The 15,189-nt window shown below is 52.1% G+C and overlaps 1 protein-coding gene across 4 annotated transcripts; it reads right to left on the bottom strand.

Moving 5' to 3' along the window:
• Nucleotides 1-942: 942 nt before the first annotated feature.
• On the bottom strand, nucleotides 943-15,174 carry SAXO2 (stabilizer of axonemal microtubules 2). 4 transcript variants are annotated; one of them, XM_070400579.1, is made up of 5 exons: nucleotides 15,104-15,122; nucleotides 12,602-12,700; nucleotides 12,185-12,364; nucleotides 6,354-6,556; nucleotides 943-4,580 (listed from the first exon to the last, which is right to left on the bottom strand). In XM_070400579.1, exons 3-5 carry the CDS (start codon nucleotides 12,205-12,207, stop codon nucleotides 3,625-3,627), a joined length of 1,182 nt encoding a protein of 393 aa, XP_070256680.1. In that variant the 5' UTR covers nucleotides 12,208-12,364; nucleotides 12,602-12,700; nucleotides 15,104-15,122; the 3' UTR covers nucleotides 943-3,624. The 4 variants fall into 4 exon arrangements, with proteins under 4 accessions (XP_070256680.1, XP_070256675.1, XP_070256676.1 ...); XM_070400574.1 differs by lacking the exon at nucleotides 12,602-12,700 and having other exon boundaries at nucleotides 15,104-15,174; XM_070400575.1 differs by lacking the exons at nucleotides 12,602-12,700; nucleotides 15,104-15,122 and adding an exon at nucleotides 13,995-14,059.
• Between the last annotated feature and the right edge of the window lie 15 nt (nucleotides 15,175-15,189).

Raw genomic sequence — 15,189 nt, 5'->3', positions numbered from 1 at the left:
AATCGAACCTGGGACCCTTCAGTCCGCAGGCTGGTGCTCTATCCACTGAGCCACACCAGCCGGGGCCATCGGTTGATTCTTGTATGTGCCTTGAGCGGGGATCGAACCTGCAAACCTGCAACCTTGGTGTATTAGGACAATGTTGTAACCAATTGAGCTTCCCAGCTGAGGCCCGTTTTTTTGTTTGTTTATTTTTCTTTCACTAAGGCACACATAGGGTCTAAGGCAGCGGTTCTCAACCTGTGGGTCGCGACTCCTTTGGGGGTCAAACGACCCTTTCACAGGGGTTGCCTAAGACCATCGGAAAACACATATATAATTACATATTGTTTCTGTGATCAATCACTATGCTTTAATTATGTTCCATTTGTAACAATGAAAATATATCCTGCATATCAGATATTTACATGACGATCATAACAGTAGCAACATGACAGTGATGAAGTAGCAACGAGAATAATGTTATGGTTGGGGGTCCCCACAGCATGAGGAGCTGTATTAAAGGGTCGCGGAGTTAGGAAGGTTGAGAACTGCTGGTCTAAGGAGTGGAGAGCGTTTTCAGGAGAGAGGGGAGAAGTTAGCATCTTCATTTCCAACCCAGAGCTCTCCCCCGATGGCTAATGATGTGGGGGTGTCTTTGCATATGCTACTGGCCATCATTGACATTTTGTGGGTTGAATTTTGTCTCTTCCTGCCCACCCCCCACCCCCTGCCAAACTTTCTATCTCCCACAATGAGACCTGATTTGGAAATAGGATCTCGCCCAGCCGGCGTGGCTCAGTGGTTGAGCGTTAACCTATGAACCAGGAGGTCACGGTTCGATTCCTGGTCAGGGCACATGCCCGGGTTGCGGGCTCCATTCCCAGTGCGGGGCGTGCGGGAGGCAGCCGATCCATGATTCTCTCTCATCACTGATGTTTCTCTCTCTCCCTCTCCCTTCCTCTCTGAAATCAATAAAAACATATATTTTTAAAAAATAGGCCAGGATGAGATGCTGTCATGGTTCCCTAGGCCTTCAGATTGAGTATATTATAATATTTTCTGTTAAAAAGGTAAGAATAGCCCTAGCCAGTTTGGCTCAGTGGATGGAGTGTCGGCCTACAGACTGAAGGGTCCCGGGTTCGATTCCGGTCAAGGGCATGTACCTTGGTTGCGGGCACATCCCCAGGAGGGGGTGTGCAGGAGGCAGCTGATCGATGTTTCTCTCTCATCGATGTTTCTAACTCTCTATCCCTCTCCCTTCCTCTCTGTAAAAAATCAATAAAATATATATTTTTAAAAAGAAATGTAAGAATACGGAATTATGTACAAGTTAACCTGATAAGACTTTATGAAAAGCTCCATTTCCAGAGGAAATAGGGTACAAAAACGACATCCTGAAAATTCCTCCCTTTTATTGACGCTTGATTAATGTTGCACAGACATACAGAATCTTACATTATCCCCATTTTACCTAATAAGTACAAAGGTAAGTGAAAACTAGCGACTTGCAAATAATTAAAAATAAATAGCTTACACACATGGACTCATTCTCAACGCAGTAGATGGTCTGAAACAAACGTAAAGCTACAAAAGACTAAACATTAAAAAGCCAAAAAATAAAAGGAAAAATAAGACTAAACGTTGCGATAAATCATATTCTCCCGTAACGCAATCATTTATCAAAATCACACGCAGCGTGAGTGTCACTCGCTAGATTTCAGCCCGTCTAGCTGTGGTACGTTCTTTCCAGGTCACCAGGGTGAGGGGGGACACAGTGAGCCCCACACGGAGCCCAGTTCTTCGGGGCTGTGACTCCTGGGGGCGTAACTCCCTGAGGGGACCCTGCGGATCTGCGTCATTCCTGAAACGGCGCTATCCAATGCGCTTCCCGTCTGGAAATGGTGCTGTCACTCAAACGACGTTACTCCCTCTGGTTGAAGCTCTGCGTTCTCTGTAACAACTCGGGTGCCTGTGACGCCGCAGAGCAGGGTGGGGGACGTCTGGCCCCCGGGCCGTCTAAGGCCCACAAAGTCGTTTGGTCTGGCCCTGCCAAGGCATTAGCGGTGACTTAAGTGTTTGACCCAATATAGCAGGCTGCTCTTTATTTTAAAAAATATATATATATTTTTATTGATTTCAGAGAGGAAGGGGGAGAGAGAGAGAGAGAGAGAGAGAGAGAAACATCAATGATGACAGAGAACCATTGATTGGCTGCCTCCTGCACGCCCCCCTACTGGGGGGGATCGAGACCGAAATCCGGGCATGTGCCCTTGGCCGGAATCGAACCTGGGAACCTTTAGTCCACAGGCCGACACTCTATCCACTGAGCCACACCGGCCAGGGCCTGATCTTTTTTTTGTTTTGTTTTATTTTAAAATATATTTTTATTGATTTCAGAGAGGGAGAGCGAGAGAAACATCCATGGTGAGAGAGAAGCATAGATTGGCTGCCTCCTGCACGCCCCCTACAGGGGATGGAGCCCACAACCCAGACACATGCCCTTGACCGGAATCTAACGGTGACCTCCTGGCTCAAAGGTCGACGCTCAGCCACTGAGCCAGGCCGGTGGGCTTTCAGCTGATAACTGTGTGTGGCCCGAGAATGAGGTTATAAACCTCCCCCTGGCCCTCGGCTGAGGAAGGTCCCCACCCCTGCTTTAGCGGGAAGACTCGGAAGCTGTGCTCCGGTTAAGTCAGCGGTTCTCAACCTGTGGGTCGCGACCCCTTTGGCGGTCGAACGACCCTTTCACAGGGGTCGCCTAAGACCATCCTGCATATCAGATATTTACATGACGATTCATCACAGGAGCAACATGACAGTGACGAAGTAGCAATGAAAACAATGTTATGGTTGGGTCACAACATGAGGAACTGTATTAAAGGGCCAGAAGGTTGAGAACCGCTGGGTTAAGTCAACACAAAGGAGGCTGGTTTACAATCCGGCGAAGGCCAGCGAGTGGCCGCTGAGTGGGTAGGTAATCTCATCAGGAAAAGCAGAAAACGGAGACAGGCAGAGAGGAAGTGACTGAGCAAGGGTCCCTGACATCGGCCAGCACTTTTTTATTTTATTATTATTATTTAAAATATATTTTTATTGATTTCAGAGAGAAAGGGAGAGAGAAACATCCACGATGAGAGAGAACCATGGATCGGCTGCCTCCTGCACGCTCCCTGCTGGGGATCGAGCCTGCAACCCGGGCATGTTCCCTGACCAGGAATCGAACCCAGGACCCTCCGGTCCGCAGGCCGGCGCTCTATCCACTGAGCCACACCGGCCAGGGCTGGTCAGCACTTTTTTAAAGAATTGATCTCAGAGAGGAAGGGAGAGGGAGAGAAAGAGAGAGAAACATCCATGATGAGAGGGAATCATGGACCGGCTGCCTTCTGCACGCCCGCTACCGGGGATCAAGCCCGCAACCTGGGCGTGTGCCCGTTGACCGGAATCAAACCGTGACCTCCTGGCTCATAGGTTGATGCTCAACCCCTGAGCCACACCTGTTGGGCGATTTTCCAATTTTCTTGATTTAAAAACTTCACGAGGATTTGTGTTAGCTCTCATGCATTTTTTTTTTTCTGACTTTAAACAGCACCACGTCCTCCGAGTCAGCCTCCTCCTCGGCTAGGAGGCAGGCTAGGAGGCAGGCTAGGAGGCCTGCCCGGAGGAGGAGGCGGGCGCGATCTTGCGGAAGAACTTGTGTCCTCGGGAGTTGGTCGTTTCGAAGATGTATCCTGGTGGGGAGGGGTAGCTGGCCGGGCAGACCTCCCGCTTCTTGGGGGCGAACTCCGTGGAGTACCAGGTCACGTCGTCGAAGGGACTGGAGCTCCGCACGGCGGCCTGGGCAGGCTTGCAGCTCGCCGTGGGCACCAGCTCATGGGGCACGTAGTGGGACTGGAAGGTGCTCACCCCGTCGAACGCCCCCGACGGGCCGGGCATCTGCTGCTGCGGCCTCACGGGTTCCCGGGGGCGGCAGGCCTCCCACTCCGGGAAGTCCTCCTGGGTTGTGCTTCTCCCCTGGAAGGGAAACTTCTTTCTCCGCTGGGACGCGGGCCGGATGGGGGCCGCGCGGGGGGCCTGGCGGGGCACCTGGTAGTCCCGGCGGCTCGTGCTGAGCAGCTGCATGGCCCCTGCCGGCGGGACGTACACTTGCACCGGCCTGACGTGGGGGGGTGGCATCTCCCAGGGTTGGAAGCTGTCCCGGAACTCGGTGCGCCCCTCAAACGGCGCATGGGGGGGCCCCCCGGCGCGGGGGGGCCTGCAGGCTTTTGCAGCTGAGCCCAGGAGCCCCCGGAAGGCGCAGCGGTGCGTGGTGAGGCCCTGGAAGGGCTGGGAGCTGGGCTTGTAGGGGCGTTTCGGCCGCGCAGGCTTGGGTTCGAGCTCATAAGGCACGAAGTCCCGGCGGTGGCTGGTGTCGCCGTGGAAAGGGGCCGTGGAAAGCGGGGCCGCGGCCCCCGGTTTGAAGCTCTGCCGGGGCTGGGCGGCCCGGGGCACGTAGTCGTCCTGGAAGGTGGTGGGGTTCCCGAACCTCACCGTCGGGGGGTGGTACGCGTGTTCCGGTTTGTAGAGGTGGCTTTTCTGAAGGTCCCAGGCTCTGTAATCATCTTGGAAGGGAAAAGAGAGCATTTTTAGTATTTTTTAAAAAATATATAAGTGATTGATCACAAAGAGGAAGGGAGATGGAGAAACATCCTCTATAATAAAAGAGAAACATGTAAATTGACCGTCCCTCTGCTACGCTCACCAGCCAATCAGGAGTGAGTATGCAAATTAAACAGACAAAGATGGCGGGTTAATTTGCATACACCGGCGCCGGGCAAAGAGCAGAGCAGGAGAGCCAGTGGAGAGTGGAGCGGCGTGGGGAACTTGGCTCCCCAAGCCACCAGACGGAGAGCAGAGAGGGAGAGCTGGTGGCTGGGAGGACTTGGCAGAGTTGGAGGCCATGGGATGGAGACAGAGCAGGAAGGGAAAACCAAGAGCACAGGGAGCACCAGGAATTCTGGGAATCGTAGTTCTGGTGGCAGCCCCAGGACGGGAAGAGGAAGCCCAGAGCGTGGGGAGCACCAGGAATGCTGGGAATTGTAGTTCTGGCGGCAGATGGAGCTCCTAGACCAGTGGTTCTCAACCTTCCTCATGCCGTGACCCTTTAATACAGTTCCTCATGTTGTGGTGACCCCCCAATTTCATTGTTACAAATTGAACATCATTAAAGCATCGTGATTAATCACAAAAACAATATGTAATTATATATGTGTTTTCCGATGGTCTTAGGCGACCCCTGTGAAAGGGTCGGTAGACCCCCAAAGGGGTCACGACCCACAGGTTGAGAACTGCTATCCTAGACACTAGAGCAAAGTGAGCCTGGAACAAGTGACTGTTGCGGTGGGGGATGGAGGGAAAGCAAGGGTGAGAGACATCAGTAAAATCAGAGTGTCTAGGAAAAATTAAAGGGAAGATACCCTAAAACTTCCAGGAAATCTCCACCAATGGGGCAAAGAAAAAAAAAGCCTCTATTATTCTGTGAGCAACAAACCAAACTGGGTTGGGGGTGGGGGTCTCAGACAATTCGCTCATATGATTGCAAAGACAGACAGAAACTCCCGGATTGGAGAGGGCTCCCCTGAGGGGCCCCAGATTGGAGAGGGTGCAGGTCGGCCTGAGGGACCCCCACACCCCCCAGTGCACGAATGTCGTGCACCGGGCCTCTAGTCAATGATAATAAAGAGCTGATATGCAAATGGTCATCACGCCCTCCACCCTCCCGGTCAAGGGCATGGACCTGGGTTGCGGGCACATCCCCAGTAAGGAGTGTGCAGGAGGCAGCTGATCGATGTTTCTCTCTCATCGATGTTTCTAACTCTCTATCCCTCTCCCTTCCTCTCTGTAAAAAATCAATAAAATATATTTAAAAAAACAACAAAACAAAACTAAGCAAGTGGCTGAATGTGGCCCGGAATGCAGGTCTCTTAACTCTCAAGCAGCCAAATGGTCTTTTTTTCCCCACTATTATTTCGACCAAAGAGAAAAATGATTTCTCCTAAGCCAGGAGGGCTATGTTTGGCAACACAACAAAATAATGATTGGATGTTAGATGTCAAAGCTACAAGTGAGTCCCAGTGTTTCAGTTCCGTCATTTTTTACTTTATTTTTTTAATATATTTTTATTGATTTCAGAGAGGAAGGGAGAGGAAGAGAGATAGAAACATCGATGATGAGAGAGAATCACGAATCGGCTGCCTCCTGCACGCCCCGCACTGGGGATCGAGCCTGCAGCCCGGGCCTGTGCCCTGACCTGGAATCGAACGTGACATAGATCGACGCTCAACCACTGAGCCACGCCGGCCGGGCTGTCTCTGTCCTTTTAGAGACGGGGTTACCTTTGTAGGTGGGGACAGTGTCCAGCTTCCCTTTCTTCACGTGTCGTCTCTCCAGGGGCCGAACTCTCGCCACGGGGTGCGCTGGATACTCGTTGAAGTCCCGTTTGTAGGTGGTGTCGAGGTCAATGTCCCCCTGTTTGGGTCTGTATTCTTCTGGTAGGTGGCGAGGCGGGGGGACTACTTCGTAGGGGCGGTAATCCGATCTGAAATACAGAAATTTGACACATAGCCTCATAGAGTCTTAACTAGAGGCCCAGTGCACAAATTTGTGCACGGGTGGGGTCCCTCGGCCTGGTAGGCAATCGGCACCGATCCGGGCCGCTGGGGGGAGGGGCTACGGGAGGTTGGCTGTCAGAGCCCACTGACCACCAGGGGGCAGCTCCTGCATTGAGCGTCTGCCCCCTGGTGGTCAGTGTGCATCACAGCAACCGGCTGGTCGTCTGGTTATCTGGTCATAATGGTCACTTAGGCTTTTATAGATACACTGAGTGGCCAGATTACTATGACCACCCCCATCAGTACAATGAAGTGAATTAGTTATGCAAATAATAATTAATAATAATAAAACCTTGAGAGTATTTGCTTAGGAAGTTTTCAATGTTCAGTATTTTTGGACGTGTCCATGAAGTTCCGATGGGGTGGTCATCATAATCTGGACACTCAGTGTATATAGACTAGAAGCCCGGTGCATGAAATTCATGCATGGGGGGCGGGGGGGGGGGGGGCGTCCCTCGGCCCGGCCTGCACCTTCTCCAACCTGGGACCCCTCGGGGGAAATCCCTCTCACAATCCGAGACCGCTGGCTCCTAACTGCTCACCTGCCTGCCAGCCTGATCACCCCTAACTGCCCTCCCCTGCCAGCCTGATCACCCCTAACTGCCCTTCCCTGCTGGCCTGATCACCCCTAACTGCCCTCCCCTACTGGCCTGATCTCCCCTAACTGCCCTCCTCTGCCGGCCTGATTGCCCCTAACCGCCTCTGCCTGGGCCCCCGCCACTGTGGCTTTGTCTGGAAGTAAGGCAGGACGACCAGAAAGTGTCCAGTGGACCCGGTCTAATTAGCATATTACCCTTTTATTAGTATAGATGGTTTCCATGCAGTATTGTAGTTTTCAAAGGAAAGTGTCAGAAGATATTAAAATAGTGACAGCTGATAAGCTACTTGAAAGAAGTAACTGGCCCGGCCGGCGTGGCTCAGTGGTTGAGCGTCCACCTATGAACCAGGAGGTCAGGGTTCGATTCCCGGTCAGGGCACATGCCTGGGTTGCGGGCTCAATCCCCAGTGTGGGGAGTGCAAGAGGCAGCCAATCCATGATTCTCTCTCATCATTGATATTTCTCTCGCTCTCTCCCTCTCTCTTCCTCTCTGACATCAATAATTAAAAAATATACTTTTTAAAAAATCCAGTTACCTGCTTCACATCCTTCCTGCTTTAGCTCATTTTTCACGTCTCCCCGAAAAACCCCAATCTCTCTTATTCTGGCTCTCTAGTTACCTTCATCGTTTTTATCACTGTTGCACTTTTTTTTTTTAAATAAATACATTTTCGTTGATTTCAGAGAGAAAGGGAGAGGGAGAGATAGAAACATCAATGGTGAGAGAGAATCATGGATCAGCTGCCTCCTGCACTGGGGATGGAGCCTACAACCCGGCCATGTGCCCTGACCGGGAATCGAACCTGGGACCCTTCAGTCCACAGGCCGATGCTCTATCCACTGAACGACACTGGCCAGGGCCATTGTTGCACTTTTATTCTTATTCTGAGGGATGTTTTTGATTATCACCTTCACTGGGTGCAACACCCAGGAGCACAGAGAGGTCGTGACTGTGTGGTTTCTGCTCATCCCTGTATCCCAGGTGCCTGACACGGAATAAATGCTCCATAAATATTTATTATTCAGTGGGTGGATAGCAGCAGAAGTCCCATGCCTTTGCCTTTTGCAACTTGCGAGTTGCTCTTTGCTCTTCTTGAGCACCAGCTGGAGGGGAAGCGGGGGAGGTCAGGGGGGTGTGGGATACACAGGGGAGGACAGAGAAAGCTTAGAAGTCTGTGTTTCTCACCCTGACCGGTTTGGCTCAGTGGATAGAGCGTGGGCCTGCGGACGGAAGGGTCCCGGGTTCAATTCCGGTCAAGGGCATGTACCTTGGTTGCAGGCACATCCCCAGTAGGGGGTGTGCGGGAGGCAGCTGATGGATGTTTCTCTCTCATCGATGTTTTTAACTCTCTATCCCTCTCCCTTCCTCTCTGTAAACAATCAATAAAATATATATTTTTAAAAAGAAGAAGTCTGAGTTTCTCCAGTCAGGTTAGTTACTTGTTAGAAAGTACACTGCCAAAACCAAGGAATTTTTATTTATTTATTGTAATATATTTTTATTGATCTCAGAGAAGAAGGGATAGGTAGGTAGAGAGAGAAACATCAGTGATGAGAGAGAATCACAGATCGGCTGTCTCCTGCACTCTCCCTATTGGGGATCGAGTCTGCAATCTGGGCATGTGCCCTTGACCAGAATCGAACCCGGGTTCCTCCAGTCTGCTGGCCAATGCTCTATCCACTGAGCCAAACCAGCCAGGGCCAAAGCAACATTTTAGAAAGAAGCAGTAAGGTGTGAGTGCACTTTTACTCATCGGACATGTCTCCAGAACATTTGACGTGTCCAGAGTCATGTCAGCCTTTCGGGGCAGACTTCTACCAACTCTGACGTCACCGTGTGGTCGGAATGAGCTCTATGGAAAACGAAATGAGAACCGGTAACACTGCCCGGCTGGCGTGGCTCCATGGTTGAGCATTGACCTATGAACCAGAAGGTCACGGTTCGATTCCTGGTCAAGGGCACATGCCCTGGTTGCGGGCTCGATCCCCAGTGTGGGGCGTGCAGGAGGCAGCCGATCCATGATTCTCTCTCGTCATTGATGTTTCTCTCTTTCCCTTTCTGTCTGGAATCAATAAAGATCCTATATTAAAAAAACCCTAATATGCAAATTGACCGAACAGCAGAACGACCGGTTGCTATGATGCGCACTGACCACCAGGGGGCAGACGCGCAAAGCAGGAGATGCCTCATGGTGGTCTGTGTGCTTCCGAGGGGGAGCACTGCTCAGCCAGAGCAGGGCTTGCTGCTCCTCAGCACTGCTGCGAACTTGGGAGCGTCAGTCTGCCAGAAGCCGGGCTCACAACTGGTGAGCACAGTGGCGGTGGCGGGAGCCTCTCCCACCTCTGCTGCGGGCATACGGTAAGGAGCAAGGGGTCCTGGATTGTGAGATCCCCGGACTGCGAGAGGGATGTCTGCCTGCTGGCTTAGACCCGATCAGATGTCTGACTGCCCGCTTAGGCCTGGTCCCCGGGCCTATGCCGGCAGTCAGACATCCCCCGAGGGGTCCTGGACTGAAAGAGGGCACAGGCTGGGCTGAGGAACAAGTGCACAAATTTCGTGCACCGGGCATCTAGTGTAATATATATACACACACACACACACACACACACACACACACACACACACACACACGAGGCCCGGTGCACGAATTTGTGCACAGGTGGAGTCTGGCCGGCCTGCCCCAATTGGCCCCAATCGGGCCTGGGGGAGGGGCCACGGGAGGTTGGTGGGCTGACCCCGCCCCCAATCAGGGTGGGGGGGCCAGTCGGGGCAGGGCTGGCCAGGGGAAGGGGCCATGGGCAGTTGGCCGGCCGGCCCCGCCCCCTGGTTGAACTCCCGGTCGAGGGGACAATTTGCATATTAGCCTTTTATTATATAGGATATATGGAACGGATAACATTAAAAATGAATCTTGTCGTAGAGCAAGCACGTCAAACTCAAAGGCTAACACGGGCCAAGTAAACCAGGCATGCGGCCCTCGGGCCACGAGTTTGACATGCTTATGGCAGAGTGTGTGTTTTTTAAACCCCAAGTTATTGAAATCTGACGGATGAGTTCCTTGAAAGCAGGGGCCTCTCGTGGAGGCTTTTGTACTTCATGTCCAAGACCGCGCCTTGAATGGAGCGGGCACAGGGACAGACTCAAGAACATGAAGCCATTGTATGGACAGATACACGAGGAGATCAAGAAGGCTCAGTCCGAGTGAAAAGTGTAGGCTCAGGAGGACTTTTTTTTTTTAATCACTGGCTGAATAAATATTGAGGACCTACTATGCGCTCGTAGGCATTGCACTACGTTTGTGGAAAGAGAATGCTGAGGTAAGCAAGGACAGACACACTTCCTGCTTTCACAGAACAGGGAGACCAACCTAATGATACATGACAGGCAGACGCCAGGAGAGCTGGCCTGGGGTGCTGGCCTGGGGGTGTCCACCTACTGGCTGCTGGGGGAGATGTCCACCTACTGGCCGCTGGGGGAGGTGTCCAGGGCATTGAGACGGATGCCTGAGTGGAGATGTGCAGGTTGAAGGGGCATTAACTGGGGTCAGAGGACAGGGAGTTCTCAGGCAGGTAAACCTGTATCTTGGGAGGCTCTGTGGCAAGTTATCCCTGGTACTTGCGAGAAATGAAACATGTCCTGTCCTATAGAATAAAAGCCTAATATGCTAAGTGTCCAGTCGTCCGGTCGTCTGTTCAACCAATCAAAGCGTAATAGGCTAATGATATGCTAAGGCCACTCATTCACTCGCTGTGACGTGCATGGACCACCTGGGGGCAGACGCTCCGACCGGTAGGTTAGCTTGCTACTGGGGTCTGGCTGATCGGGACTGAGCGAGATGGGCTGGACATGCCTTGGAGCCCTCCTGTGGTCCCTCCCCAGTTGGCCAACCTCCCACGTCCCTCGCTGGCCCCAACCATGCAGTGGTGGGGTCCCTTGGCCTGGCCTGTGCCCTCTCGCAATCTGAACCCCTTGGGGGATGTCAGAGAGCCGGTTTCAGCCCGATCCCGCAGGCCAGGCCGAGGGACTCCACTGGTGCACGAATTCATGCACCGGGCCTCTAGTGGGATATAAGCATAAGGTCACAAAGGGCATTGTAGGGGGAAAAAGTTAAAGAAGCAAGTAGGGGCCAAGCCATGAAGGGGTTTTGGTAAAGATTTGTGTGTGTATGAAATCCAATAAATTCAATTCAAAAAATTGCAACCTGAAAAATAAAGCACTTGATTTTTCTAGAAAAGAAAGACATACGATAGGAAAGTATAAGAGGATTTTCAGCAGGGAGGCCAAAGGATTCGATTTGCATTTTAAAAAAAGATCATCTTGCCCTGGCCGGTGTGGCTCAGTGGACAGAGTGTCAGCCTGGGGACCGATGGATCCCGGGTTCGATTCTGGTCAAGGGTACGTACCTCAGTTGCAGGATCCTCCCCGGCCCGGGCCCTGGTGGGGGCGCGTGCAGGAGGCAACCCATCGGTGTGTTTCTCTCACATCAATGTTTCTCTCTGTCTTTCCCTCTCCCTTCCACTCTCTCTAAAAATCAATGGAAAAACATCCTCTGATGAGGATTAAAAATAATAACAAAAATAAATAAAAATAAAAAAGATCACTCTGGCAGGCTAAAGTATAGAAAACAGTTCAGAGGAGCCACAGATATAATAGTCAGGAAACTACTACATTCTTCTAGGTCATGGTGACAGCAGAAAACAGGTAAATACAAGGGATGTTAGCAGGTCAAATCATCTCAGTAGAACTTCTATGTCTCAGCTCATTGCCTGTCATTCAAACTCAGTTCTCGTCTTTCTGATTTTTTTCTCACATGATGACCCCACTAGCTTCTTGTTTCTTGGATGGGTTCCAACTTACATCCACCGAGGAGTTCCACTGAAAGAGTTCAACACCTTTATTCAGACCCAGAAGAGCTGGGAGGGAAAGAAGAGAAGCAAAGAGCCGCTCAATATTTACTTAAATGTCGTTATTCCTTCCATTTTACCACCGTGCGCTCGGGCCTCTGGCTTGGGTTTGAGACTCTGGGCTGGAGGGACGTTGCCATACGTGGGATATTTTTCCAAATATTCCGTTGTTGGGCAAAACGCGCCAGAATTTTCATAAATCCCCGTGCTTCCATGTGGACAACGATGTCGCCTGGGCAGACATAAACCAAACAGAAAGATTATTTTCGCCTACAATCACATTTTGTCTGATAATTACATTATAGTTGGAGACCTTCAATAACATTTAAGAGCATCTTTACTCCACAATTTACAATAGCTGAGACCTGGAACCAGCCCAAGTGCCCGTCAGCAGACAAGTGAATAAAAAAGCGGTAGTCCATCTACACCATGGAATACTATGCAGCTGTGAAAAAGGAGGAACTCTTACCCTTTGAGGCAGCATGGAGGGACCCGGAGAGCATCATGCTAAGTGGAATAAGTCAGTCAGAGAAAGACACGTATCCCATGATCTCACTCATATAGGAGCCTAATTAACAAAATAAATTGATGAACAGAGTGGATCCAGGGACATGGAAGCACGGACCAGAGTGCGGAATCTCGGAGGGAAGGGGGTGGAGGGAAGTAATCAACCAAACACCATGCGTGTATGCATAACCCATGGAGGCAGACAGTGGGGCCCTGAGGGCCTGGGATGGGGGTGGGGGATGGGAGCGGGCTGGAGGGGGCCGATGGGGGGGAAAAGGGGACATATGTAATACTTTCAACAATAAAGATTTTTTTAAAAATCGGCTTTACTCAAAACAAAACAAAAAACCTTCCACTGCCTTGGCTCAGTCGGTTGAGATCCATCCTTCAGTGCACCCAAAGGTCTCTAGTTCGGTTCTGGTCAGAGCGCATGCCCAGGTTTCAGATTCATGCCCCACATGTTAACGTACCTTTTAATGTACATCCACTTATCTATCTATCTATATAAAACCCTAATATGCAAATTGACCCAACGGTGGAATGACAGTTCACTATGACACACACTGACCACCAGGGGGCAGACACTCAACGCAGGAGCTGTCCCCATCCAGCAGGCCCCAACTGGCGGCTGCGGGGGCAGGGCCAGCGAGCAGCGGCACTAGCCAACCAATGTAGGTGCCGGTGGGTCCCCCGATGGCCCCGCAGATCGGCCCTGATCACTGGCCAGGCCTAGAGACCCTATCTGTGCATGAATTTCGTGCACCGGGCCTCTAGTTAATTATAAACTAGAGGCCTGGTGCATGAAATTCATGCACAGGGGGGTGAAGTCCCTCAGCCCAACCTGCACCCTCTCCAATCCAGGATCCCTTGGGGGATGTTCGACTGCCAGTGGGATCGGGGCCTAAACCAGCAGTCAGACATCCCTCTCACAATCTGGGACTGCTGGGTCCTAACCGCTTGCCTGCCTGCTTGCCTGATTGCCCCTAACTGCCTCTGCTTGCCTGCCTGATCACTCCCTAACTGGTCCCCTGCTGGCCTAGTTGCCCCCTAACTGGTCCCCCACTGGCCTGGTCGCCCTTAAATGGCCCCCTGCCAGCCTGGCCCCCCTTAACTGCCCCCCTGTCAACCTGATCCCCACAACTGCCCCCCTGATGGTCTGGTCACCCCCTCACTGTTCCGAAGGTAGTCGGGCGTCCAGAAGATGTCCGGTTGACCTGGTCTAATTAACATATTACCTTTTTATTAGTATAGATGTTTATCATAAAATTGGGGGAGGGGACTGCTGTCCATCAACATGCAGGCGATTTCCCTTTGGAGATTACAAAAGAAGGGAGGGGCCTGTTGGTAACACTTACTTAACCAGCATTCTCTAATCCCTGGGTCAACAGGGAAGCCCAGAGGACTGTTGACAGGAGCGAAGGTTGCTAGGCAGGACTCACAGACCAGTCCTGGGTCTCAAGGTGGCCACCACTACCTTTCCGGTCACTCAGCCCCAGGGCAGTGCTGCTTGGGCGGGAAAGGGAATAGGGAGCCTGAAAGAAGCCCAAAATGGGTTAGGAACTCAAGAATTGCAGGCTTTTTGGGGTGGGGGTGGGGGGACTGGGAGGGGCGTGGCTCAGTGGTTGAGCCTCTACCTATGAAGCAGGAGGTCACCCTTTGATTCCCGGTCAGGGTACATGTCCGGGTTACAGACTTGATTCCCCAGTGTGGGGCATGCAGGAGGCATCCGATCCATGATTCTCTGTCATCGTTGATGTTTCTCTCTCTCTCTCCCCCTCTCCCTTCCTCTCTGAAATCAATAAAAATCCTATATAATAAGAGCCTAATATGTAAATCAACCAAACAGCAAAACAACTGGTTGCTATGACACACACTGACCACCAGGGGGCAGATGCTCAACACAGGAGCTGCCCCCTGGTGGTCAGTACCCTCCCACAAGGGGGCACGCTGCTCAGCCAGAAACCTGGCTCAAGCCTCTCCCACCTCCACTGCAGACAGGCAGTAAGGTGCAAGGGGGTCCCAGACTGCAAGAGGGATGGGGGGATCCCGCTGAGGGGGATCGGGCCTAAGCTGGCAGACGACATCTCCCAGGACTGAGAGAGGGCGCAGGCTGGACTGAGGGACAACCCCCCCCCCCCCCCCAGTGCACGAATTTCGTGCACCGAGCCTCTAGTATATTAAGAAAAAAAAAAAAGAATTGTACACCATTCTGTTCTATTCCTTTTCCTTAATCTTTCTTTTCCTTCCCTTTAAATAAAAAAAAATCTGCGGGACATCCAGGCTCCCAGCCTGATCTGATCGCTCCACTTTACAAGCTGTAATCCTGCCACACCTTCACTTCACGCCTATGACCTGCCCGGCGGGATGGCTGGGCAGTGTGCTCCCGGGACAGGGCGCCTACACAGCAGAAACCGGCGGTGTGGCCCGCGGTCCCCGCCCTCCCGCCGCCCGCGCCGCCGCTCACCCGCACGTGCAGATCTGACACAGGCACCAGCTCCGCATGCTCTCCGCCCGCCGGGTCCACTGCGCGGCGCCTCCGAGCAGCCGCTG

The sequence above is a fragment of the Myotis yumanensis genome, unplaced genomic scaffold (assembly GCF_028538775.1).
Source record: "Myotis yumanensis isolate MYYU_CA2020_CCGP unplaced genomic scaffold, mMyoYum1.0.hap1 SCAF_20, whole genome shotgun sequence".
NCBI lineage: Eukaryota > Metazoa > Chordata > Mammalia > Chiroptera > Vespertilionidae > Myotis > Myotis yumanensis.
Note: the sequence above shows the minus strand (reverse complement) of the source record. Positions and strands in the feature narration are given on the sequence as shown.

What these genes read in the sequence shown, in the direction of transcription:
- SAXO2 (XM_070400574.1), bottom strand. Translation starts at nt 15,141, where the DNA reads ATGCGGAGCTGGTGCCTGTGTCAGATCTGCACGTGCGG. An exon ending in TGTCAGATCTGCACGTGCGG is followed by an intron (nt 12,365 to 15,103) that starts GTGAGCGGCGGC and finishes ATGTCTGCCCAG; the next exon opens with GCGACATCGTTGTCCACATG. An exon ending in CACTGTCCCCACCTACAAAG is followed by an intron (nt 4,581 to 6,353) that starts GTAACCCCGTCT and finishes TTCCCTTCCAAG; the next exon opens with ATGATTACAGAGCCTGGGAC.